This window comes from Mustela putorius, unplaced genomic scaffold, assembly GCF_011764305.1.
Source record: "Mustela putorius furo isolate JIRA1106 unplaced genomic scaffold, ASM1176430v1.1 tig00537303_pilon_pilon_pilon, whole genome shotgun sequence".
Taxonomy (NCBI): domain Eukaryota; kingdom Metazoa; phylum Chordata; class Mammalia; order Carnivora; family Mustelidae; genus Mustela; species Mustela putorius.
This window is the reverse complement of record NW_025422441.1, coordinates 745845-766564: the sequence shown is the minus strand read 5'-3', so window position 1 is coordinate 766564 and position 20720 is coordinate 745845. Positions and strand designations below refer to the sequence as shown.

The 20720-nt window shown below is 60.4% G+C and overlaps 1 protein-coding gene across 2 annotated transcripts; it reads left to right on the top strand.

The window, feature by feature from the left end:
• The first annotated feature begins 36 nt into the window (after positions 1–36).
• On the top strand, positions 37–20048 carry SPATC1 (spermatogenesis and centriole associated 1). Of its 2 annotated transcripts, XM_004779439.3 has the most exons (6): positions 37–125; positions 1068–1239; positions 12092–12766; positions 12872–13411; positions 13542–13681; positions 19719–20048. In XM_004779439.3, the coding sequence occupies exons 1-6, from the start codon at positions 93–95 to the stop codon at positions 20046–20048; spliced, it is 1890 nt and encodes a 629-aa protein (XP_004779496.2). In that variant the 5' UTR covers positions 37–92. The 2 variants fall into 2 exon arrangements, with proteins under 2 accessions (XP_004779496.2, XP_004779495.2); XM_004779438.3 differs by lacking the exon at positions 37–125 and having other exon boundaries at positions 202–1239.
• The last annotated feature ends 672 nt before the right edge of the window (positions 20049–20720 follow it).

The following is a 20720-nucleotide window of genomic DNA, read 5'->3' as shown; positions in this document are numbered from 1 at the left end:
CCCAGCGGAATGCTGCAAACCCGTCCGCACCGCACCTGTCAGGAGCGCACCCTTGACCTCGACCTGGGTCTCACTGTCCTGAGCCAGGGGTGATGCCTGGGACTCTGCCTCACTGGACTGCCAAGGTGAGGCCTGCCGAGATCTGCACGTAGACCGCTCTTCACGAGGGGCGCGGCGCAGACACACAGGTCCGAGTTCTCGGAACCTGACAGTCTGACGAGGGGCACGTCGTGGGTGCTCTAAGGCCCACAGTCTGGAAAATTCAGGAAGTCAGAGAACAGGGGTGGGGGTGCAGAGGGCTGCCACGGGGGACTTGGACTAGGGGAGCCTGAGTCACCAGAACTGGCAAATCTAAGCTATAGGGAGCCAGATGCTGGGACAAGGGAGCCCCTGGACCAGCAGTTAAAGGCTTTGAGCCCGAGGGTTGGAAGAAAGTCTGGCCACTGTCCAGGTATCCAAGGTAGAATGTCCCCAGGAGAAGGCTGACAGGCTTAACCCAGGCATGCCCGACCTCCCAGGAAAGGGCCCCTTCGCCAGGAAGGTGGGCGATGAGCTTTCTTTCTAGATTTCTGCACTGATCACCTATCCTGCCATGCACTTGGGCCTGCTGCCGGCTGCTGGGGTGGTGCCCAACCCCCAGGCTCACAGCAGCCCTGGCAGCTCCGGGCACAGTGGGCAGGGGGAGTGCCGTGGGGATGGCATGGCCGCAGGGGAGGCTGGAGACAGAGGTGAGCTTGCTGGGCTGCAGGAAGCTGGACAGAGCAGGCGCCGGTGGGGCGAAGGAGGCCCGACAGAGAAAGGGTCCGTGCATTCCAGCTAGGGAGGGCCAGGGCACAGCCCGGAGGCATGGAGAGCAGGGGCTAGGAGAGGCACAGCCTCTGACCTCACAATACCCAGAGCCCACTGGGCCCGCCTTGTAACTTGCAAAGTCCAGCGGCCTCCTCCAACCCGGGCACGGCCCGGGGCCCTGGGCAGCCTCCAGGCGCGGCGCCCTCCCTCGGGCGCCACCTGTCCCGCCGCCCCGGGGCATGTCTCTACTCACCAATTATGAGGGGCTTCGGCACCAGATCGAGAGGCTGGTGAGGGAGAACCAGGAGCTCAAGAAGCTGGTGCAGCTCATTCGGGAGAACCACGAGCTCAAGACGGCCATCAAGACCCAAGCAGGCGGCCTGGCCATCAGCGGGTTCAGCTCGGGGCTCGGCGAGGCGGCGACCAGCCCCCCTCAACGCCGGGGAAACTGTAAGACGGCAAGGGGGCGGGCGGGGTCTCGGGAAGCCCCAGAGAGAGGGCACAGACAGTGGCACGGGGCTGGGCCCTAGAAGGGGAGGGAGGGCACGCACGCAGGGCCACGGGATGGAAGTGCCACCCACCCCAGTGGTCCGTGGTCAGAGCCCCGCCACTCCTCGCCCCTCCGCCGGACTTCCAAGCAGCCCCAAAGACTGTGAGTGTCCCAGCTCTGGAATCCAAATGTGCTACCCTAGCGGGTCCACCACGCCACCCCGGTGGGCCTCCCTCGCCCTCCACCCTCCCCCGCAGCACCCCCATTCCTCTGTGCCCGGGGGTGGCCCGGAGGCAAATGCCAGCCCAAGTCCAGGGGCCAGGGTCAGAGTCCAGGACAGGAGCTGAGGTCTGGGAGCCATGAGTATGTGACCGAGCCCTGGGACCGCAGAACCTCTCCCGGCGGGGGGCGGGGGTGACGGGGAAGAGGCCGAGGAGCCACGGGGTGTGCGTGGGGACCGAGCCAGGACGGCTCCCGGGGAACGCGGAGCGGCTGGGGCTGTGATAGGAACAGGGGCTGCGGGCAGGGCGGAAGCCGGGGCTGAAGATAACAGAGGGACACTCTGGCGGTGGCCACCGCGCAGGGTGCGGCCGTAGGGGTCGGCGGCTGACAGCGCATCAGCGAAGGGGACACAGGGTGCTGAGCTGGTGACAGAGCCCTGCAGCTGTGACACCCCACGCTCCCTCCCTGCAGCAAGCCTCCTGTGCCCTCTGTTCCTGTCCCTGGCCCCTGTGGCCCCCGGCAGGCCTGGAACCACCCTTGTTCCCTGAGAGGAGGCCTCGGCTTTTCTCTGCCCACGAGGCCTCTGGAGCCCAGCGGTGGACCCCGACACTCAGTGGTAGTGGTTCTAGCAAGGTCACGGGCGGCTTTCCAAGTGCCGCATCCTCTACACCTCTGCACGGACTTCGGGACTGACAATCCCCCTCCTGCGCCAGCATCTGACCCCGCATGCCCTCAGGGCCCAGCGCTCCCAGGCTGGCCCAGGCCTGCCCTCCCCCCCGCTGCCCGCCCGCCACTCTCGCCCGCCACACCAGAAGTGCAGCTCCCTTCACGGGGAGCCTCGGCCACCCTGCACTCAGCTCAGTCCCAACCACAGTGTTTCTGACCAAGACCTGGCCTCTCCAATGGGACGCTAGACCCCATCGGGTGTGCGCTCCTGCCCCAACAGTCCAGCTTCTGGCTCAGAGCCCCTTCCCCTTCCCCTCGAAGCCTGCCACCTCGGACCCCTTCCCTTCGGCTTCCCTGCAAAGATAGCACCGCAGGCAAAGTAAAGACCAGGGGAGGAGCAAAATATAAGAAACCCCAAAGTTTAAGAAAAAAGTAAGCCTAGAGCTTGATTCTTTTTTTTTTTTAAGATTTTATTTATTTATTTGACAGAGAGAGATCACAAGCAGGCAGAGAGGCAGGCAGAGAGAGAGGAGGAAGCAGGCTCCCCGCTGAGCAGAGAGCCCGACGCGGAGCTCGATCCCAGGACCCCGGGATCACAGCCCCAGCAGAAAGCAGAGGCCTTAACCCACTGAGCCCCCCAGGCACCCCTAGAGCTTGATTCTTAAAAGAACCCTTGGACCACCTCCTGAAGGTCCTGGCTTAGGGGGTTAGGAGGGCTAGCCCCACGCGACAGGAGGGCCTTCCAGGACTAGTGGCAGCTCACGCAAAGGGCAGGGCCAGGGGCCTGCGCAAATGTGAAACCAGAGCGTGGTTAAAGCCCAGGCTGCGTGAGTGTGCGTGTGTGCCCGTGAGTGTGCGTGTGTGCCCGTGAGTGCGTCTACCTGCAAGTGAGTGTGTGTGCCCATGAGAGTGTGTGTCTGTACCACGAGTGGGCGTGAGCGTGCGTGCCCGCGTGTGAGTGTGAGTGTGTGTCCCGTATGAGGGTCTGTGTGGTCGCGCTCGTGCGCGCGGGGCTGGCATGGCCCTGAAGGTGATCGCGTAGCAGGGTCAGCAGAGGTCAGATGAGTAAGGACAGTGGGGACCAGGCTCCTGGACGCAGCAGTGCCCGGCAGCTCCTGGCAGAGTGGCTGCGTCTGTGCTTCGGCCGCGGTGGGAAAGGGACCCGAAGAGCTCTTGCCGGAGGGTGAGGCAGGGAGCCGGGGAGCTCTTGCCGTCATCCGGGTGTGAGGCGGGGGGGACAAGGAGCGGCAAGAAATCAACTTGAGTCATTCAAGAAAACAAAGAGCTTGGACATGAAGGATGAAGAGGGGGTTCCAGCAGAGGTGGTCACGTCACGGGGGCTGGGACCCCCTGCGACTGCAGGTGTCCATCTGCTTGCCTGGCCAGGGAGCGCCCCCCCGTGGCCTCACGGGAATTTCATTCTGCCTGCTCCCCTGCTCCCCTGCTCACTCCTTGTGACTTGCCTTCCTCCTGGAATGGGGTTCTTTTTTTTTTTTTTTTAATATTTTTAAAATTGATTTATTTGACAGAGATCACAAGTAGGCAGAGAGGCAGGCGGAGAGAGAGGAGGAAGCAGGCTCCCTGCCGAGCAGAGAGCCTGATGCAGAGCTTGATCCCAGGACCCTGAGACCACAACCTGAGCCAAAGGCAGAGGCTTTAACCCACTGAGCCACCCAGGCGCCCCATGGAATGGGGTTCTTGATCTGCGCTTGTGAACGCAACCCCCAGTTCCTCTTCCTGGGATCCCCTGTGCTCTGTGTCCTCCAAAACCCAGGGGTTCCTAGCTCTGCCCTCCCCCACCCCCCGCAGAAGGTCCGCAGAAGCAAACACAGCCTGGGCTGGTAGGTACCCCTGAGCAGCATGAGACCGCCCGGCTGGGAACGCGTGGGACACCTTCAGGAGCAACCACAAATCTGACTCTCTGGGAGATGGCAGGGCCAGAGGGAGACGGTTCAAGAGAACTGATCGCCGAAGCCCCAGCAGGGGTGAGGCCAGCTGGAAGGGGCAGCAGAGCCGGCCCAGGAGAGATGCATGGAGCGGAAACCTCAACGGGCAACGTCTCGGAGGCACAGCTTCAAGGGGACAGAGCATCAGCAGAGTAACAGGTGGGGGGAGGTCAGGCAAGACACGTGCCGAAGACATGGGGGGCCTCTGAGGAGCCGGTGGGGATGAGCCTGCTTAGACTTGAACCCCAGTACAGACACAAGAGGCCCACACGGTGCGGGCAAGAGCGAGGCGGCCGGAGGGAATGGGAGCAGAGGGGCCTGGCCGCGGGCGGGCGGGGGCTGGACAAGTTTCGCAGCCAAGCTGAGAGAGAGAGAGAGAGAGAGACAAGGCAGAGACGCAGAGACGGGAGTTTGTTACCCGGAGGCGGGAAGAAGCCAGAACAGCACAGGAAGGTGCCGAAGAGAATGGGGCACTTCCCAGAGGGGAGGAGGACAGCTCATCCCCTGCCCTGGATGGGACGAGGGCCGGAGGCCGAGAAAGCTCCAGAACCATGGCTTCGATTTTCCTTGTAAAAATGGCATTGTCTGCAAGCCAAGATGAGGAAGGTCTGAAATAGAGCGAGCACGACGGAAGAACTGAGGGGGAGCCTGGTCCCTCTGTCTGGCTGCGTAGGGAGCTCCGGGGCTGGGGGCATCTGTGGATCCTAAAGGCAGCGGCCCCAACCTGCCCCAGGAGCACTTGCTGGGGACAGGGGCGGGGGAAACCGAGCTGCTGATGGGGAGAGAAGCAGCATTCCGGCCTGCCGGTGTGCACAGCTTGGCATGCCGTTCTGAGCAGGGCAGCGTGGGTCATCGGAGCAGGGGGCCACGACACTGCAGCTGTGGGCTCGGGATCGCAGGCAACAGACAGGGGCTGAGCGGTTCAGGCCTTGGCCCCAGCGAAGAGCCAGGACGCGATGAGGATGGCCTCCTGCTCCCACCCTCCCCCCTGGGGTGAGCCGGCCTGGATGGGAAGTCGGGGCAGTGCGAGGACAGACGGAATGAGACCCCGCCAGTGCTCAGGTGACTAGAACAGGGGCGGCTCCTGCCCCACTGGTCGGGCGAGGCGGATCCACACAGACGTTTTAAGGCCCAGACAGGCCATAGGGCCGGGAAAGGCTGTGGGGCGGGGCTGGGGGCCGGGGAAGGGCTCTCTTGCTCTTCCTACCTGGACCCTCCCCCCACTCCCCCTCCACCTATGGCCGCCCCCGCCCCCACGGCCTGCTGCCCCTGCCGTCCTCTCTCGGGGATGCAGGCTGCTGGAAGCTTCGGGAGGCAGGGAGCGGCCTAGTTCGGGTGTCCAGAAGGGCCCCGCCAAACCAGGGGCTGCCTTCCCTCTCAGGGCCTTCTCCCACCGCCCGCCACCCCTCACCCCAGGACCCCTCCGTCCTCCCTAAGAGCCCAGCCAGCCCCCCCGAAACCCTGCTCACACTCCCTCAGGACCAGGTCCCCAGGAGCGGACGCTCAGCATCCCAGACCGTCCTCCCAGGACCTGTCGCCCCTCGGGACCCGCCAGCCTGTCATCAGGGCCTGTCATCAGCCCCCTCGCTCTTTCCCCCTTCCCGCCGCCTCAGCCCCCTTGGAACCGTCCGAGCACCGTCTAGGGCCCCTGCGCTCGCCGGCCGCCCGTCTGCGGGCCCAGCCGCCCTCTCCGTTCTCCCGCGTCGAAAGTCTCAGCCCCGGCTCCGGCCCCGCCCCCTCGCCAGCCCCGCCCCACGCCAGCCCCGCCCCCGCCGCGGACTCCGGCACGCTGGGGGCGGGGTCCGAGGCTGGAGGGCCCGGGGCGGTGGGCGGGGCGGGGCGGGGCCCGTGGAGGAGGGCTGCGGCGGCGGGCGGGGCCGGAGGCAGAGGGCGGGGTCGGAGGCGGGGTCGGCAGGCCGGGGGCGGGGCCCGAGGGGGAGGACAGCGGCGGTGGGCGGGGTCGGAGGCCCGAGGGTTGACAGTGGGCGGGAGGCAGGTGTGCCGCGACCTTCCGCCCCTCCCCCGCCGCCACCCAGTCCGCCCGCCCCGAACCCGCGACCCCAGTGGGGCGGCGGCGCGGAGCTCGGGCTTCCGCTGGGAGGAGCGGGTGGGGGGCGTCAGACGTCGTCTAACTTGGATCGTCCCAGGTAACACACTTCCTGGACCCTACCTGAGTCTTACGTGTGAAACAGATGAAAGGCGGTGAATCTAAACCTCTCCTTAGGGTTCTAACAGCGCACCCAAACCTGGGAGGGTTCGCCCCACAAATCTAAATCTATTAAATACAATTTGCGAAGGGGTGCAGGGGGCTGGTGGGTGGCCCAGGGGTGGAGCACGTGACTGGTCTGGAGGTTGTGAGCTTAGCTGCCTGTTGGATGTAGAGATTAAAAACAAAATCTTAAAAAAAAAAAATCCCTCAGGACCTGGGTGGCTCAGTTGGTTGGACGTCTGCCTCCGGCTCAGGTCATGATCCCCCAGTCCTGGGACGGAGCCGCATCGAGCTCTCTGCTCCAGGAAGCCTGCTTCTCCCGCTCCTGCTCTCCCGCTCTCTCAAATAAATAAAATCTTAAAAAAAAAAAAAAATCCATCAGGAGCCTCTGAGTGGCTCAGTCAGTCACCCTCAGACTCTTGGTTTCGGCTAAGGCGTGGTCTCTGGTGGTGGGATCTGCGGGGCGCTCTGCTCAGGGACGAGTGCCCTGGAGAGTCTTTCCCTCTGCCCCTCCCTGCATGGGTGCGTGGTGCGCTCTCTATGGATTTTTAAAAATCAACCAATTAAATAGAAATTTTAAGAAGAGTAAACATCACAGGTACATTTCGCGTTAGAGTACAAAGATGTGGGCCGGAAACATCTAGTGGTTTTTTTTTTTTTTTTAAGATTCTATTTATTTATTTGACAGACAGAGATCACAAGTAGGCAGAGAGGCAGACGGGGGGAGCGGGGGGCTGAGCAGAGAGCCCGATGCGGGGCTCGCTCCCAGGACTCTGGGATCATGACCAGAGCTGAAGGTAGAGCCTTTAACCCACTGAGCCACCCAGGCACCCCAAATGTCTAGTTTTTATTTAGAGGCCAGTACTTGGCATACGGTGTCCTGTTAGGCTCAGGTGCACAGCCCACGGATTCCACACTTCCACACAACCCCTGTGCTCCTCACAACAGGTGCACCCCTTAACCCCCATCCCCTCCTGAACCCATTCCCCACCCACCTGCCCTGTGTCACCACCAGGGGGTTCTCTACCCTTAACAGTCTGCTTGTCGGTTTGCCTTTCTCTTTCTTTTTGCCTTTGCTCATTTGTTTTGTTTCTTAATTTCACCCATGAGTGAAATCAGATGGTGTTTGAGATGGAAATCTCTCAAACAGCAGCCAGTTGCGGACCCCTGGCTCACATCATGGCTTCAGTGTTACTGGTGCTCCCCAAACTCATCAGATATTTCTGCCAGGTGGCTCCTGGGATTCTCATTGGTGACCCCGATGGGTTGCAAACCCTATGAAGCCCGTGTCTGTGGCTGTAGCCACAACAGTCGTCGCCCTGAGCAGCGGGACATCTGCTCCTCCGTGATCTGTGGATGCATTTAATCGGCCTCTGAACCATGAATGTTTTTCTTGCAAATCTAAATGCCTGTGACCCCAATGAATCATTTTTAAAATAACAACTTTATTGGGATGTAATTCACATACCATGCAATTCACCCATTTAAAGTGTGCGATTCAATAGTTGTTCATATACCCATGGGTTTGTACAAAGATCACCAAGATCTTAGAACATTTCCATTGTCCCAGAAGGAAACCCTTCAGCTATGATACTCCTACCACCTAACCCTCCACAACTCTCAGCAGCCATTCGTCTACTTTCTGTCTTTACAGATTTGCCTATTTCTTACACAGGAAATCATATATATGTGGCTTTTGGGTCTGGTTTCCTCCACCCTGCACAGTTCAGGGTTGCCCATGCTATAGAGTGAGTCAGGATTTCCAGTTCGTATTCGTTGTTTGCTGTTGTTTCATGGATGAATAATATTTCATTAATGGATAGGCCACATTTTGTTTATTCATTCAGCAGCCGAAGGACTCTAGGGTGGTTTCCTCTTTTGGGTCATTATGAGTAACACTGCTATAAACATCCATATAGGAGTTTTTGGGTGGATTTATGTTTCCATTTCTCATGGGTGTGTATCTAAGAGTAGAATTGCTGGGTCATATGGTGACTATATGTGTAACTGTTTGAGGAACTGTCAGGTTGTTTCTCAAGGTCGAGCTCTCTTGTTCATTCCCACCAGCAATGTGCAAGTGTTCCAATTTCTCCATATCCTTACCCATACTTATTATCTGATTTTTTTTATAGCCATCCCAGTGAGTGTGAAGTGGTTCTGATTTGCCTTTCCCTGATGCATAATAAGGCTGAGCATCTTTTCTCTGTTAATTGGCCATTTGTATATCATCTTTGAGAATGCCTGTTCATGTCCTTTGCCCATTTTTAAGTTGGGAAACTAATTTTTTTATTATTGAGTTGTAAGAGTTCTTGAAGGATTCTGTTTAGATGTCTCGTACCTAATGTGTGACTCGTGAACGCCTTCTCCCATTCCATGGGTTGCCTTTTTACTTCCTTGATGGTGTCCTTTGAGACACAGAAGCTTTTACATTTGATGTAAAATGTATTTCATTTGTTGCTCACAGTTTTGGGGCCACATCTAAGAATACATGGCCAAATCCAGGGTCATGAAAATTTTCCCCAATGTTTTCTTCTAAGAATTTTACAGTTTTAGTTCTTACATGTAGGCCTTTGATCCATTCAACTTTTGTGTATGTTGTGAGGCAAGTGTCCAACTTCATTCTTTTACACATGGATTCCAGTAGTCCCCTCACCATTTTTCGAAAAGATTATTCTTTCCTTCATTGAATTCTCTTGGCCCCCTTGTTGAAAATCAGACCACAGATACATGGGTTTATTTCTGGGCTCCTATATTATTCCATAGACCTATATGTTGCTCACTATGCCAGGGCCACATAATCCCGATTGCTGTAGCTTTGCAGTAAATTCTGAAATCTGAAACTGAGTCCTTGAACTTCCTCCCTCCTTCCTTCCTTGCTCTCTTCTCTCTCTGTCTCTTTTTTTTCTTAGGTAGTATAAGGGGAGAAGTGCAGGGTGACTAAGTGGCACCTGTAACAATGGCTTCTTGCTTTTAAAATGTGCCTTTGGCCATTCTGGGTCCCTTGCAATTTGTTGTGAATTTGGGGATCGACTTGTCAGTCCCTACAAAGAAGTCAGTCTGGATTCTGACAGATTGCACTGACTCTGCCGGTGAACTTGGGGAGTATTATTGTCCATGGGATTCTTTCCCATTTACTTAGATCTTTAATTCCTTTCAAAAATGTTTGCAGTTTTCTTGGGGAACCTGGTTGGATCAGTTGATTAAGCATCTGCCTTCCGCTCAGGTCATGGTCTCTGGGTACTGGGATGGAGCGCTATGTCCAGCTCCCTGCTCTGCTGGGTGGCCGCCTCTCCCCATGCCCTCCATTCATCTTGTGCTGTCTCTCTCTCAAATAAAAAAAAATCTTAAAAAAGAATTAAGTTTCAAGACATCTTGCCACACATTCTATAGGGTGTCTCACGGGCATAGATTTAAGCAAGAAGCCTGGAGACTTCCGAAGGAATGTAAGGATGCTTCTGGGAGTCTTAAGGAGGGTAGATTTAGCCATGTGTGCTAAAGACCACTGGAATGTCTGTTTTGGGGGGGGGAAATCAATAATAAAGATTTATGTAGTCAACATCACTCATCTTCAGGGAAATACAAATCAGAACCACACTGAGATACCGCCTCACACCAGTCAGAAGGGCTAAAGTCAACAACACAGTAAACAACAGGTGTTGGCGAGGATGCAGGGAAAGGGGAGCCCCGTACACTGTTGGTGGGAACGCAAGCTGGTGCGGCCGCTCTGGAAAACAGCATGGAGGGTCCTCAGAAAGTTGAAAATTGAGCTACCCCATGACCCAGCAATCGCACTACTGGGTATTTATCCAAAGAATACAAAAACACTCATTCGAAGAAATGCATGCCCCCCAGGCTTGTAACAGCATTATCTACGATGGCAAAGATATGGAAGCAGCCCACGTGTCCGTGGACAGGTAAAGGGATGAAGATGTCTCTCTCTCTCTCTCTCTCTCACACACACACACACACACACACACACAGTGGAATATTACTCAGGCATAAAAAAACGACATCTTGCCATTTGCAACAATGTGATGGAACTGTAGAGAGTATTATGCTGAGCAAAATAAGTCAGAGAAAGACAAATACCATATGATTTCACTCATTTGTGGAATTTAAGAAACAAACAAGCAAATGGAAAAAGAAGGAAAGAAAGAAAGAGAAAGGCAAACCAGGAAACACAATCCGAACTCGAGAACACACTGGGGGTCGCCGGGGCGGGGGACAGTTGGTGGGGATTAGGGCATGCACCTGTCCTGACGAGCTCCAGGTGATGCCTACAAGTGTCGAATCACTACAGCGAGCCCTGAAACTCATCATGCGGTCCGTGTTAACGACGCTGGAATTAACATTTAAAACCTAATAAAAAAGATTTGTGTAGTAGAATTATTTGTCATGGGGAAAATTGGAATCAATTTGATTGCTCAAGGGTTGGAAGAGGCTCAAGGAAGAGAGGCGCCTGCGGGACCCCGGGCCACCACCCTGAGCGAGGGTCTCAGAGAGAAGGGTTGTGCTGGAGGCAGTCCAGGAGGAAGACAGGGAGGCCAGACGAGGCCGCCTCCTCTGGGTACGAGGTTCTGCAGCTAAGAACGGAGTTTGCTTTTTTTTTTTTTTTTTTTTTTTTACGATTTTACTCATTTATTCGACAGAGAGAGACAGCACAAGCAGGCAGAGAGACAGGCAGAGAGAGGGGGAAGCAGGCTCCCCACTGAGCAAAGAGCCTGATGTGGGGCTCGATCCCAGGACCCAGAGATCCTGACCCGAGCCGAAGGCAGATGCTTACTCACTGAGCCACCCAGACGCCCCGGATTTTACATTTTTAATGGTTAAAACAAAATCAAAAGAATGCTATTGCCGGACATGCCAAAAGTCCACGAAATTCAGACATCAGTATCTCTGAATCGAGTTTTGTTGCCACAGATCCACGTTTGTCTCCGCATTGTCTGCAGCCTCTTTGCCAGTCCCTGGCCCGGCCGAGTGTCAGCACAGAGACCGGGGGGCCTGCAAAACCCGGAATATTTACCACCAGCCCTTGATAGGAAAGGTTCTCGACCCCTGATCTAGAAAGTCTTCAAGGCAACACGGAGCTCTGTACTGCGACCACCCGCTGGGGAGGGGACGACCGCGTTTCTAATCCTGGCTCCGTTCCCTGTTCTCTACCCTGAGCTAATGGCTCTTGGTAGCAGTTTTCAGTTAAAACCTTCCCTGCGCCCTCCCCCGAGCTTCTGCACCCCCAGGGGCCTTCTCCCCCACAACAGAGGTCATTCAAGGGCACTGACCTCAGGACCCCAAGGAAACGGCCTCTCTGGGCTCTCTGCCTACACAGGGACTAGAGCGTGAGGGCCCCAAGGGCCCAGCACCCGGGAGGTGAGGCTGTCCCCACAGCAGCAGTGGACAGGAGGCCGGGACCCACTGCTCCCTGCCGGGGGATGGACGGGGCAGCAGGGCAGCCCGGGGGACCAGCCACCAGGAGACCGCGGGCAGCTGGGGAAGGGCCCTCTGGCTTGGTGGCAGGTGGGTGTTCAGAGAAGTGGGCCCGGAGGAGCAAGACTCCTTCATAAGATGTGGACAAAGGGCCGGACCCACATGAGGGATCTGCGGAGGCGCCCCACAGACCGCCCCCAAAGGGAAAGGACCATCATCTGGGCGGCCTGGGAGAAGAGGCTCAGGGTTGGTCTGCTCCGCAGAGGGAGACAGCACCTGGGCCCAGGCCCCTTCCTCGAAGAGCCCGCCTGGGGTGGGTCTCAGTGTTTTCTCTGTGTCCCCCAGGTGTGTTCCTGCCCCCGTCCCCGGCAGCAGCAAACGAGCCTCTCCTGGATGAAGTGGGGATCATGACTCTGGCACCCCTGGCCGACATGCTAAACAGCCCGCAGCCCGGCGCCACGGCACGCCCAGCCACCAACCCCCTGACCGGCCCCCTCAGCCCCCTGCTGCCTGGCCCGGGCTCTCTGCCACAGAGCGGCACGCTCACCAGCCTCCTGACCGGCCCCATGGCGGTGTCCCCGGGGGGCACGCTGACCAGCTCCCTGGGCCTGCCCTCAACTGGCCCCCTGACTCCGAGCGGCCACCTGACCGGCCCCATGGCGGTGTCCCCGGGGGGCACGCTGACCAGCTCCCTGGGCCTGCCCTCAACTGGCCCCCTGACTCCGAGCGGCCACCTGACCGGCCCCATGGCGGTGTCCCCGGGGGGCACGCTGACCAGCTCCCTGGGCCTGCCCTCAACTGGCCCCCTGACTCCGAGCAGTGCCCTGATGGCCCCAATGACAGGCGCAGTGGCCGTCTCTCTGAGCAGCCCCCTCCTCACCTCCACAGCCGCCCCTCTAGGTGTCTCTCAGAACCTTCTGGCCAACCCCATGGGCAATCTGGTGCTGTCAGATCCGCTCCGGGGGTACCCTTCCGGACCCCATCCCTCGGCTGGAGCAGGGCCTGTCGCCACCCCGAAAGGTAACTGGCTCGGGGAGGGACCACAGCTCCCCTCCCCACGGCCAGGCCAGTCCTTGGTCCTGCTCTGATCCGCCTTCTCTCCTTTCTGCCCCACCACGTCACTAGTCCCAATCTCCACTGAGCATCCCCAGCCGACCCAGGACCTGGAGCCCTTCAGCATGACGTTTGTGGGTTCACCCATCCAGGCCTCCACCCCTATCGGGACCAGGGGCACACCTGACCCCATGACCACCTTCTCCTACAGCAGCTCAGAAGCCCAGCCCCAGCCCAGTGCCCCTCAGGGACAAGCGGGTCCTGCATCTGTCCCCACTACCCCAACCCCCTCTCCGACTGCCGCAGTCCTCGCCCCTACCCCTGCTCCCGCCCCCCAACCCACCACCAACTACACTCCCTCGAGCACCACCCACATTGTCCAGTGCCCCCCTCAGTCTCCCACCCGGGGACACCACCCTCCCGCCCAGCCCTTGCCCACACCCCACTCCCCTCCACGAAATCCCCACTCCCCGCCCCGAACCTCGTCCTCCCCGGCTACAGTCAGCGATGCCCGGGGTCCACGTGGCATGGAGACATCTCGGAAAAGCATCCTAGAGCTGGAACGGAAGATGGCCCATCGAAAGGCCAGCAAGTTCCCGGACAGCCCCCGAGGTCAGTGACACAAGTTCAGCATGAGGGGGGTGGTCTCCCCTGATGCCTGATGCCCTTATAGACCTCCCTGGCACTAGCCTGGGCTGCTGACCATGGCCACTGACCAGTCCTTCTCCCCTTGCTGTCCCAGAGTCAAAGCAGCTAGCCTGGGAGAGGCTGGTGGGGGAGATTGCCTTCCAGCTGGACCGCAGAATCCTGTCCAGCATCTTCCCGGAGCGTGTGCGGCTCTACGGCTTCACTGTCTCCAACATTCCAGAGAAGATCATCCAGGTGAGTGGCTCCCACCTCCCACTCAGAGGACCTGCCCCCTCACCTGTCAGGGATGGGGTGCATGCTGGCCTTGGAGGAGCTGCTGGGGGGCCCTAGACTCTAACCCGGGCAAGACATCAGAATCCCAGGCCCCCCTGGAATGGAGGAAGCCTGGCATTCCGTCCGAGTGGCCTGAGGGTGTCCAGGGCATCTGGTGTCAGGAACCTGTGGCCTTGGCCTCGTGGCCTCCCCAGAGGATAGGGCAGAGGACGGTCCTGACCACGGTTGGGACAGCCCTCTCCTCCTTCGCCCCTGCGATGGCCTCCAGATGGCCAGCCCTCACGCCCAGGGGCCCTCCCCACACTAGCCGAACTGACGCTTTCCCCGCCCCACTGGTAGCCTCAAGGGTCGCTATGGTGGCAGAGGGGAGGCAGGTCCCGCAACCTGTGGGCAGCTGGGGGCCTCAGGCCACGCTCATTCCAGTATATTCTTAGCATGCCGTCACTGGTCACTGAGGCCGTTCCTTCCGTGGAGGGACCCGAACCACAGCGCTTCCCGAGGTGCTTGGGCACGTCTGCCTTGCCACACCGCGCGGGCGCTCGCCAAGGCAGTGGGACAGGAAGTAGTCATGGGATGCTGTGCTTGGCTGGATGCCCAGAAGTGCGTCCCAGAAGGAGGGACAGTGCGCCCCTCCCCTGCTAACGCGCCAGCTCTGGGTGGGACCCCGGGCCAGGATGGGGGAGGAGGGCCATTCCGGCTTTCTTTGGAGAACAGCCCTCTGTGCTCCCGGCCGCCTTCTCTCCGGCATCTTTATCTCTAGACTACAGACCTGGCGTGTAGCCCGTGGGAACAGTGGCCCACCGGCTGCTGGTGCGCGGTCCCCGCTGGCTGTGAGGGAGCCTGTTTGTATTCAGGTTTGAGCTTCCCTCTTCCTTGACTCAGCGTGTCCTGGGGTTGGCTTTTTCGTTTTCACGTGGTCAGAACTATCTCCTTCCCTCGGCAATGACCGGGGCTGCCGGGGGCCACACACTTGGCACCCAGGCTCCTGAGAGCGGCCCCACCAGAGCCCACCTGCAAAGAGGCTCTGGGCGCTGGGCAGATGCCGCCTGGCTCGGGGCCGGGCAGACCCTGCCTGGCTCGCCCTCCGAAGAGCCCATAGCAGGCTGAACGCGTCTGGTTCCACCTGAGGAGCCTAGAGATCTGCCTGATCTCACGGCCACCCATCCCGCCTGCTTGGCTGGCCCACTGTGGGCTCCTACCAGCACCCAGTTCCACTTTGCCCGGATTTCTGTTTCCCTTCCTCCGAACATCTTGTGTTTCTGCACGTTGGACCCGGCGTTGGTTGTTGCTAGAATCCCTCGATTCTATCCAGACCCACGAAACCTGCTGTCCTGGCAACCTGCTGTCCCACTAAACCCGAGCTCCAGTCCTGGCTCGCTGGCTTTGTGGACACTGTGTAGTTGGCCGCCGACAAGCTCTAACAGAGCCTCATCACTGAACGGGGTCTTGTGGACTATTTCCTCTGACCCTGGCCATCTGCTTTAAGGTTCAGTGGCCTATGCCATCTTTTAAGCTCAACTAAAAGTTGTCCCAATGCCCAGACCTGTCACCTCTTCTGCCCAGCTGCAAAGGCCTTCTGCTGGGGGCGTGGCTCTCAGCCTTCCTTTCGGGTCCCAATCCTAGCAGACCAGGAGCCCAGCCGCACCCGTGTGAGGGTACCTCGTGGCGTACCCCCCCACCCAGGGCCCGGGGCCCTTGGTGCTCTCTGGGGCCCCACTCGCTGGCCTGCACACATGGTTTTGGTTTTTGCGCAATGGTTTGTTTCCAGGTGCCAAACCGTTGGTCTGGTTCTCACGGCCTGTGTATCATGTTGGCCCTTCCGTGCACAGTCATATCGTACACTACTTAAAGGAAGCAGCGATGGGACAACCTCATCATGCTTCCCACTAGGTAGGAACACACGCTTCGTGTCTGCGTGATGTGTGCTGTGCGTCCAGACTTCTCACCTTCTCAAGTCCCAGGTCTTGGTTGCAGGGAACAGAAGCCACACGAGCTGATGTAACCAGGGGCTTTGCTGTCAGTGTTTAGGTGAGAACCCGAAACTGGGCACAGATGTTGGTACCGGGTCCCAGCTGCCGCCTCTCCCCAAACCCGAGCGCACCTCGCCCCTGGGCCTCCGCTTCACCACTGCCCCACCCCCCGGGGGCAGAAGCACAAGCGCTTTGGAAAGAGGCACCGCGAAGCCCGAGGACGCCCTCAGCACCTGCCACGTCATGTGGGGAAGCTCTCCCTCATCCTCATTTACGGAGAGCTCCTGGCGGGCCCTCCGAGCCTTGAAGAAATTGGTTTCTTTCTAAGAATGTATTTTCTCTTTCATTGAAAAGATCGCATGAGTTTTCCCTCCCGGTTCCCGCATCTCGAGGTGCGGGGAAGGCATCCCGGTGGTGAACGCACTTCCCCGGTGGTGTTACGTCCCGGGACGGCGTTCGCGGCGGCTCAGGACTTGGAGGGCACGCCCGGGCGCCGGGACGCAAACGCAGCGAATTCTCCGCCGGACCCTGCGGTCCAAGTCCCGGCAGGTCGGGGGTCGGGGCCTCCCGGACTCGGCCGGGGTCGGGGCCCCGCAGCCGCAGCCTCACCCGGTTGGCTCGAGGGTAATGACGTCAGGCCTGGCTGCGCGAGCGCGGTCCCCCACCCACCCCGCGCTTCCCCCTTCCAGGGAAAGGGACAGTCCGGCCCCTTTGCCCCGTCTGGTCTTGCTGACCGTCCCTCCTGAGCCTTAGGAGTCCGTCGGTCCGTCTGTGCGTCCGCGTGGCCTGCGTCTCTCTCGGGCTGAGCGCTCACGCGGTCCCACTTCACGGCTCTCGCTGGTAAATACCCTCGGGGCGGAGAAGCGCCCTCCAGTCCGGCAGATACGCCAGTTTGCCACCAGCGGAGCGTCGGGAGCCAAAGCCCGGCGGACCCTGGCGGAGGGAGAGGGCGCGGAGGTTTGCGCGCGGCCGCGGAGAGGCGGCCCCCCCCCCCCCGCAGCGCCCCGGGGCGTCGCTTCCCCCCCCCCCCCCCCTCCGCCCGCCTCCCGCGGCCTCGCCCCAGGTGGGCGGCTGTGCAGGTAGGTGCGCGTAGTCGCCAGCTGCGGCGCTGCCCTCCCGAACCGCGGCGTCCGTCGGTGCGCGTCTCCCGTCTCCGTCATCCGACGGCCCTTCCGCCGCCTCGGTAGTGCGGGTGTCTGAGCGCTTGCCCTCTGCTCCGAGGATGACGCCTGAACCACACGACTCCGTTACACTTGCTGCCACCTCCCTGTCCCTGAGCACGTGGCCAGTGTCGGAATGGAGGACTGGGTGGTGCGCCCCGGGGCTCCGTCCCTCCAGGTGCGCGCGTGTTTGGTCACACCTGTTCCCTCCTCCCCCGCTGATCCAACACCAGGCCCCCCGCTGATCCTCCTCTCAGGAGGTTTCCCATGGACACATCTGCACCTACACTTAACTACCCCGGGCCAACCTGCGGCACCCTTCTGCGCCACAGCTGCCCTTCCCCTCCATGTAGTCACTCCCACTATGGGGCATTCAGCGCCTACCAAGTTCATGCCAAGCAGACCGTCTCTGCCCTCGGGGAGCTCACCGGCGCCTGGGAGGCCTTCGATAAGTAACAAAAGACATTTATGCTAGAGGTTGGGGGGGGGGTGATTCACGCTGTGAGGGTGTGAGAGCGCCGGGCTGGGTTGGCCTGGCTGTGTGTCCCCCCTCCCCCGCACTCCCCGTACTCTGGCTCCTATATCGTGGGAGAGCCTCTCTCTCCTCTATTCCTTTGAAACACAATTCTGCTCAACGCGAGAGCCCACTGATGTGTCCTGCGGAACTGGGGGCCCCTTGCGGTGGGGCAGAGCAGCCCAGATGCTGTGCTCATCACCCCTAGAGACATTTCCTTTCATCTTCAAAATAGCTGCCAGGCAGTCTGGTTTCCCTCATGTCATAGCAGGGAAACAGAGGCTCAGCCCCAGTACGGTGAGAGAAGCAGCCACTGAAACCGGCTCTCCCGCGTGGGCCCCTTGCTCCGTGCCCCGCCTCCTGGCACTTCCATGCTGTGCACACTGTTCCTTGTCCCGGAGGTTCCTTTGCTCCGGTTGTCCTCATCCTTCAGGCACCAGCCCTGCCATCCCCTCGTCTGCAGCGCGTCCCTCCCCAGGCTCCCCATGGCAGCCTCTTCCTGCCCGGTCTTTTCATCACTATAAACCCAGAGGGCTTTGCTTGGACGGGAATCCTATCACCAGCGACAGTGCCCCACGCAGGGGACGGCTGAGAATATCTGTGGGATGGATGGACAGAATCCTCACCCTCTCTTGCGCTTCTGTCCATCTCCTTATACGGTCAGCATGATCTTTTAGAACCACAATGCCAATGGACCAGAAATCTCTGACCCATTAGGACAGAGCCTTCAGCCACACTCTGCTCAGCCCTGCCTGCTTCTCAGTGCCCGGAAGGTGTGGCAGGGACCCATGCCCACGGCTCCCTGGCTTCCGTGGGGTGCCTTCCTGCTCTTCTCACTCACTCCTCTCCCCTGTCCCCCCGCGGTCAAGGGGCCACCTCTTTGCGGCAGCTCTGGCCTTGTCTGTGTGAATGCACCCGCACTCCTCCCCTCTGTCCCGTGCTCTGGCGGGGTGGGTGCGGTGGGCCCCCTGCCGACTTCAGCTCCAGTCTGGAGCTCCAAGCCCCCAGTGCAGCACCCAGGGAGCGCTCAGCCACAGCCCCAGGGTGAGTAGAGGATGGGTCCTGACATCCCCAGGGGGCCTAGGCTTAAAGCTGTGCGCCCCCCCACCCCGCTCTGGGGCATTCAGCATGAAGAGTCACGTGCTCGCTCAGTTTGGCCGAGCTCTTGCCATCACCGACACGGGGCACGGGAACAGTCAAAGGGAGGAGAAGGCTTAGCAGCCTAGAGGAGCCTCGAGTCCAGGAGCCAGGCTGGTTCTGCTGCTAAGTGTGCACCCAAAGTCCAAGCACGGGGCTCTGGGTGCGTCTGGAGAGGTCAGGGGTTGCTTTAGCTGAGCCCAGCCGCCGTCCGAGTGCTCTGTTCACATGACCAGAGGGGAGGGCAGAGGATTTTCCTGGAGGGGGTGAGGACCCAGCTGGCACTCAGGACCCAGCCTGGTGTGTATCCAGGGAAAGGCTGGAAGGTGGGGCCGCGGCCAGTGCGGGGGGCTCAGGCAGGGAGAGACCCCCTCCAGCTACTTCAGACCTGTCATTCCCGGGGTCTGGGCACGGCCACGCCTGTGATAGCTACATCATTTGCAAGACTCGGTGCAAATGAAAACAGGGCTCCTTGTTCAAAAATTATAAAGAACTTCAAGATGGCCACAGCAGAGCATTGGCTGGATGTGGGTCCTCCTGAGCGGGGGCCCCGAGTCAGTGTGCACGTCACGTGCCCCAGAGGCCATGGCGGGAGTGGAGAGGAGGCGCTGACTTCCCGCTTCCTGGTGAGCTGCTGCGGGACAGGACGCAGTCACGGCCTGGTTGGGGGGCACAGGGGCCCCTCCTCGCTGCCAGTGCCCAGGAGGGGTCGCAGAGGGGCAGCAGGCCCCCTGGTGCCGACAAGGAGGGTGCTTGGCTCGGGGCCTGGGCGGTCAGTTCCGCATGAGGGCAGGACAGGGCCTCCCTGAAGGAGGGGTACGGGTGCTGGGTGCTGGGGAGGCAGCGCGGGGCGACAGAGAAGCGACCTGGAGAGGCTGGGGAGGTCTCAGGGCAGGGAGCCAGCGGGGTGCCTGGGCAAGGCCCCCAGGGGTGTGGGCCCGCCGGGACCCCTCCTCTTTCCTACACCTCCAGGCTCCCAGCTGAGCTCTCTGTGGGCTGCTCCTAGCCTCAGCTCCAGAGTCCCTGCTGGTGGGGGGAGCAGGCCGCGGGGAGGGAGTCTGGGGAACTCTACCCTGCAGCTCAAGACCCTCCAGAGCCTCTCCCGGGACCTCCAGGCCCCCTGCCCCCAGCAGCTCCCGCACCCACAGCCACATCTGCCCCTCTCCTGCCCTGTGCCCGTGCGGAGCAGAGGGGCCTGATGGCCGCTGTCCCCTCAGGCCTCCTTGAACCCCAGCGACCACAAGCTGGACGAGGAGCTGTGCCAGACCCTCACACAGCGGTACGTGAGCATCATGAACCGGCTCCAGAGCCTGGGCTACAACGGGCGGGTGCACCCGGCGCTGACGGAGCAGCTGGTGAACGCATACGGCATCCTGCGCGAGAGGCCAGAGCTGGCGGCCTCGGAGGGCGGCTCCTACAGCATGGACTTCCTGCAGCGCGTGCTGGTGGAGACCGTGCACCCCAGCATGCTCAGCGACGCGCTGCTGCTGCTCTCCTGCCTCAGCCAGCTGGCGCACGACGACGGCAAGCCCATGTTCATCTGGTGACACGGGCCCGCGCCCACCCGGGTTCACTACGCCCCGCACCCTCGTGCAAAGCCATTAAAGCTTCCCACGGATGCTAGAACTCGGGGGCTGCCGCTCCTCGGGGGTGGCTGGCCAGCACCTCACTCCCCGGCACCCCTTCGATCCTGCCTGCTCTGGGGCTCCATGCCCAGCCCGGGGGCTCTTGCGTGGCAGCTGTTAGACTAAGGGGGGGCATGTTCAAAGGTCCCAAGGCTTCCCTCACCTGGCAGTGGGGCGGGGGGGGGGGGATGGGGGGGGACTTGGAAGGGAAGAGCAGGAAGCGCTGGGCCAGGAGCACTGTGCTGCGCGGGGGTACTGAAGCCTGGTGCAGAGTCAAAGGCAGAAGCGGGAGGAGACAGGACGTGGGTGTGGGAATCCTGCCCTCTGCACTGGCTGGAGGAGGGGAGTGGGAGAGGCGGCAGGGAGAGCTTTGGACCTTCCTTGAGGGCAAGAGGGTGTTAGATGGCGGGGAGGGAACCAGGAGAAAGTAGCCCAACCCCGAGCCCCGGGTCAGCCCAGGGAGATGTGGCCAGCCACAGGCCCAGGGAGAGGAGGCGGGCTCCACAGGGCTCGTGGGGGGGGGTTGCTGAGCAGGAGAGGGCGGCGTGGAGCACGGGCAGAATGGGAAAGGGGGCGGGGGGCGGCAAGACAGGA

What these genes read in the sequence shown, in the direction of transcription:
- SPATC1 (XM_004779438.3), top strand. Translation starts at nt 1,029, where the DNA reads ATGTCTCTACTCACCAATTATGAGGGGCTTCGGCACCAGATCGAGAGG. An exon ending in GTTCCCGGACAGCCCCCGAG is followed by an intron (nt 13,412 to 13,541) that starts GTCAGTGACACA and finishes TTGCTGTCCCAG; the next exon opens with AGTCAAAGCAGCTAGCCTGG. An exon ending in TTCCAGAGAAGATCATCCAG is followed by an intron (nt 13,682 to 19,718) that starts GTGAGTGGCTCC and finishes CTGTCCCCTCAG; the next exon opens with GCCTCCTTGAACCCCAGCGA.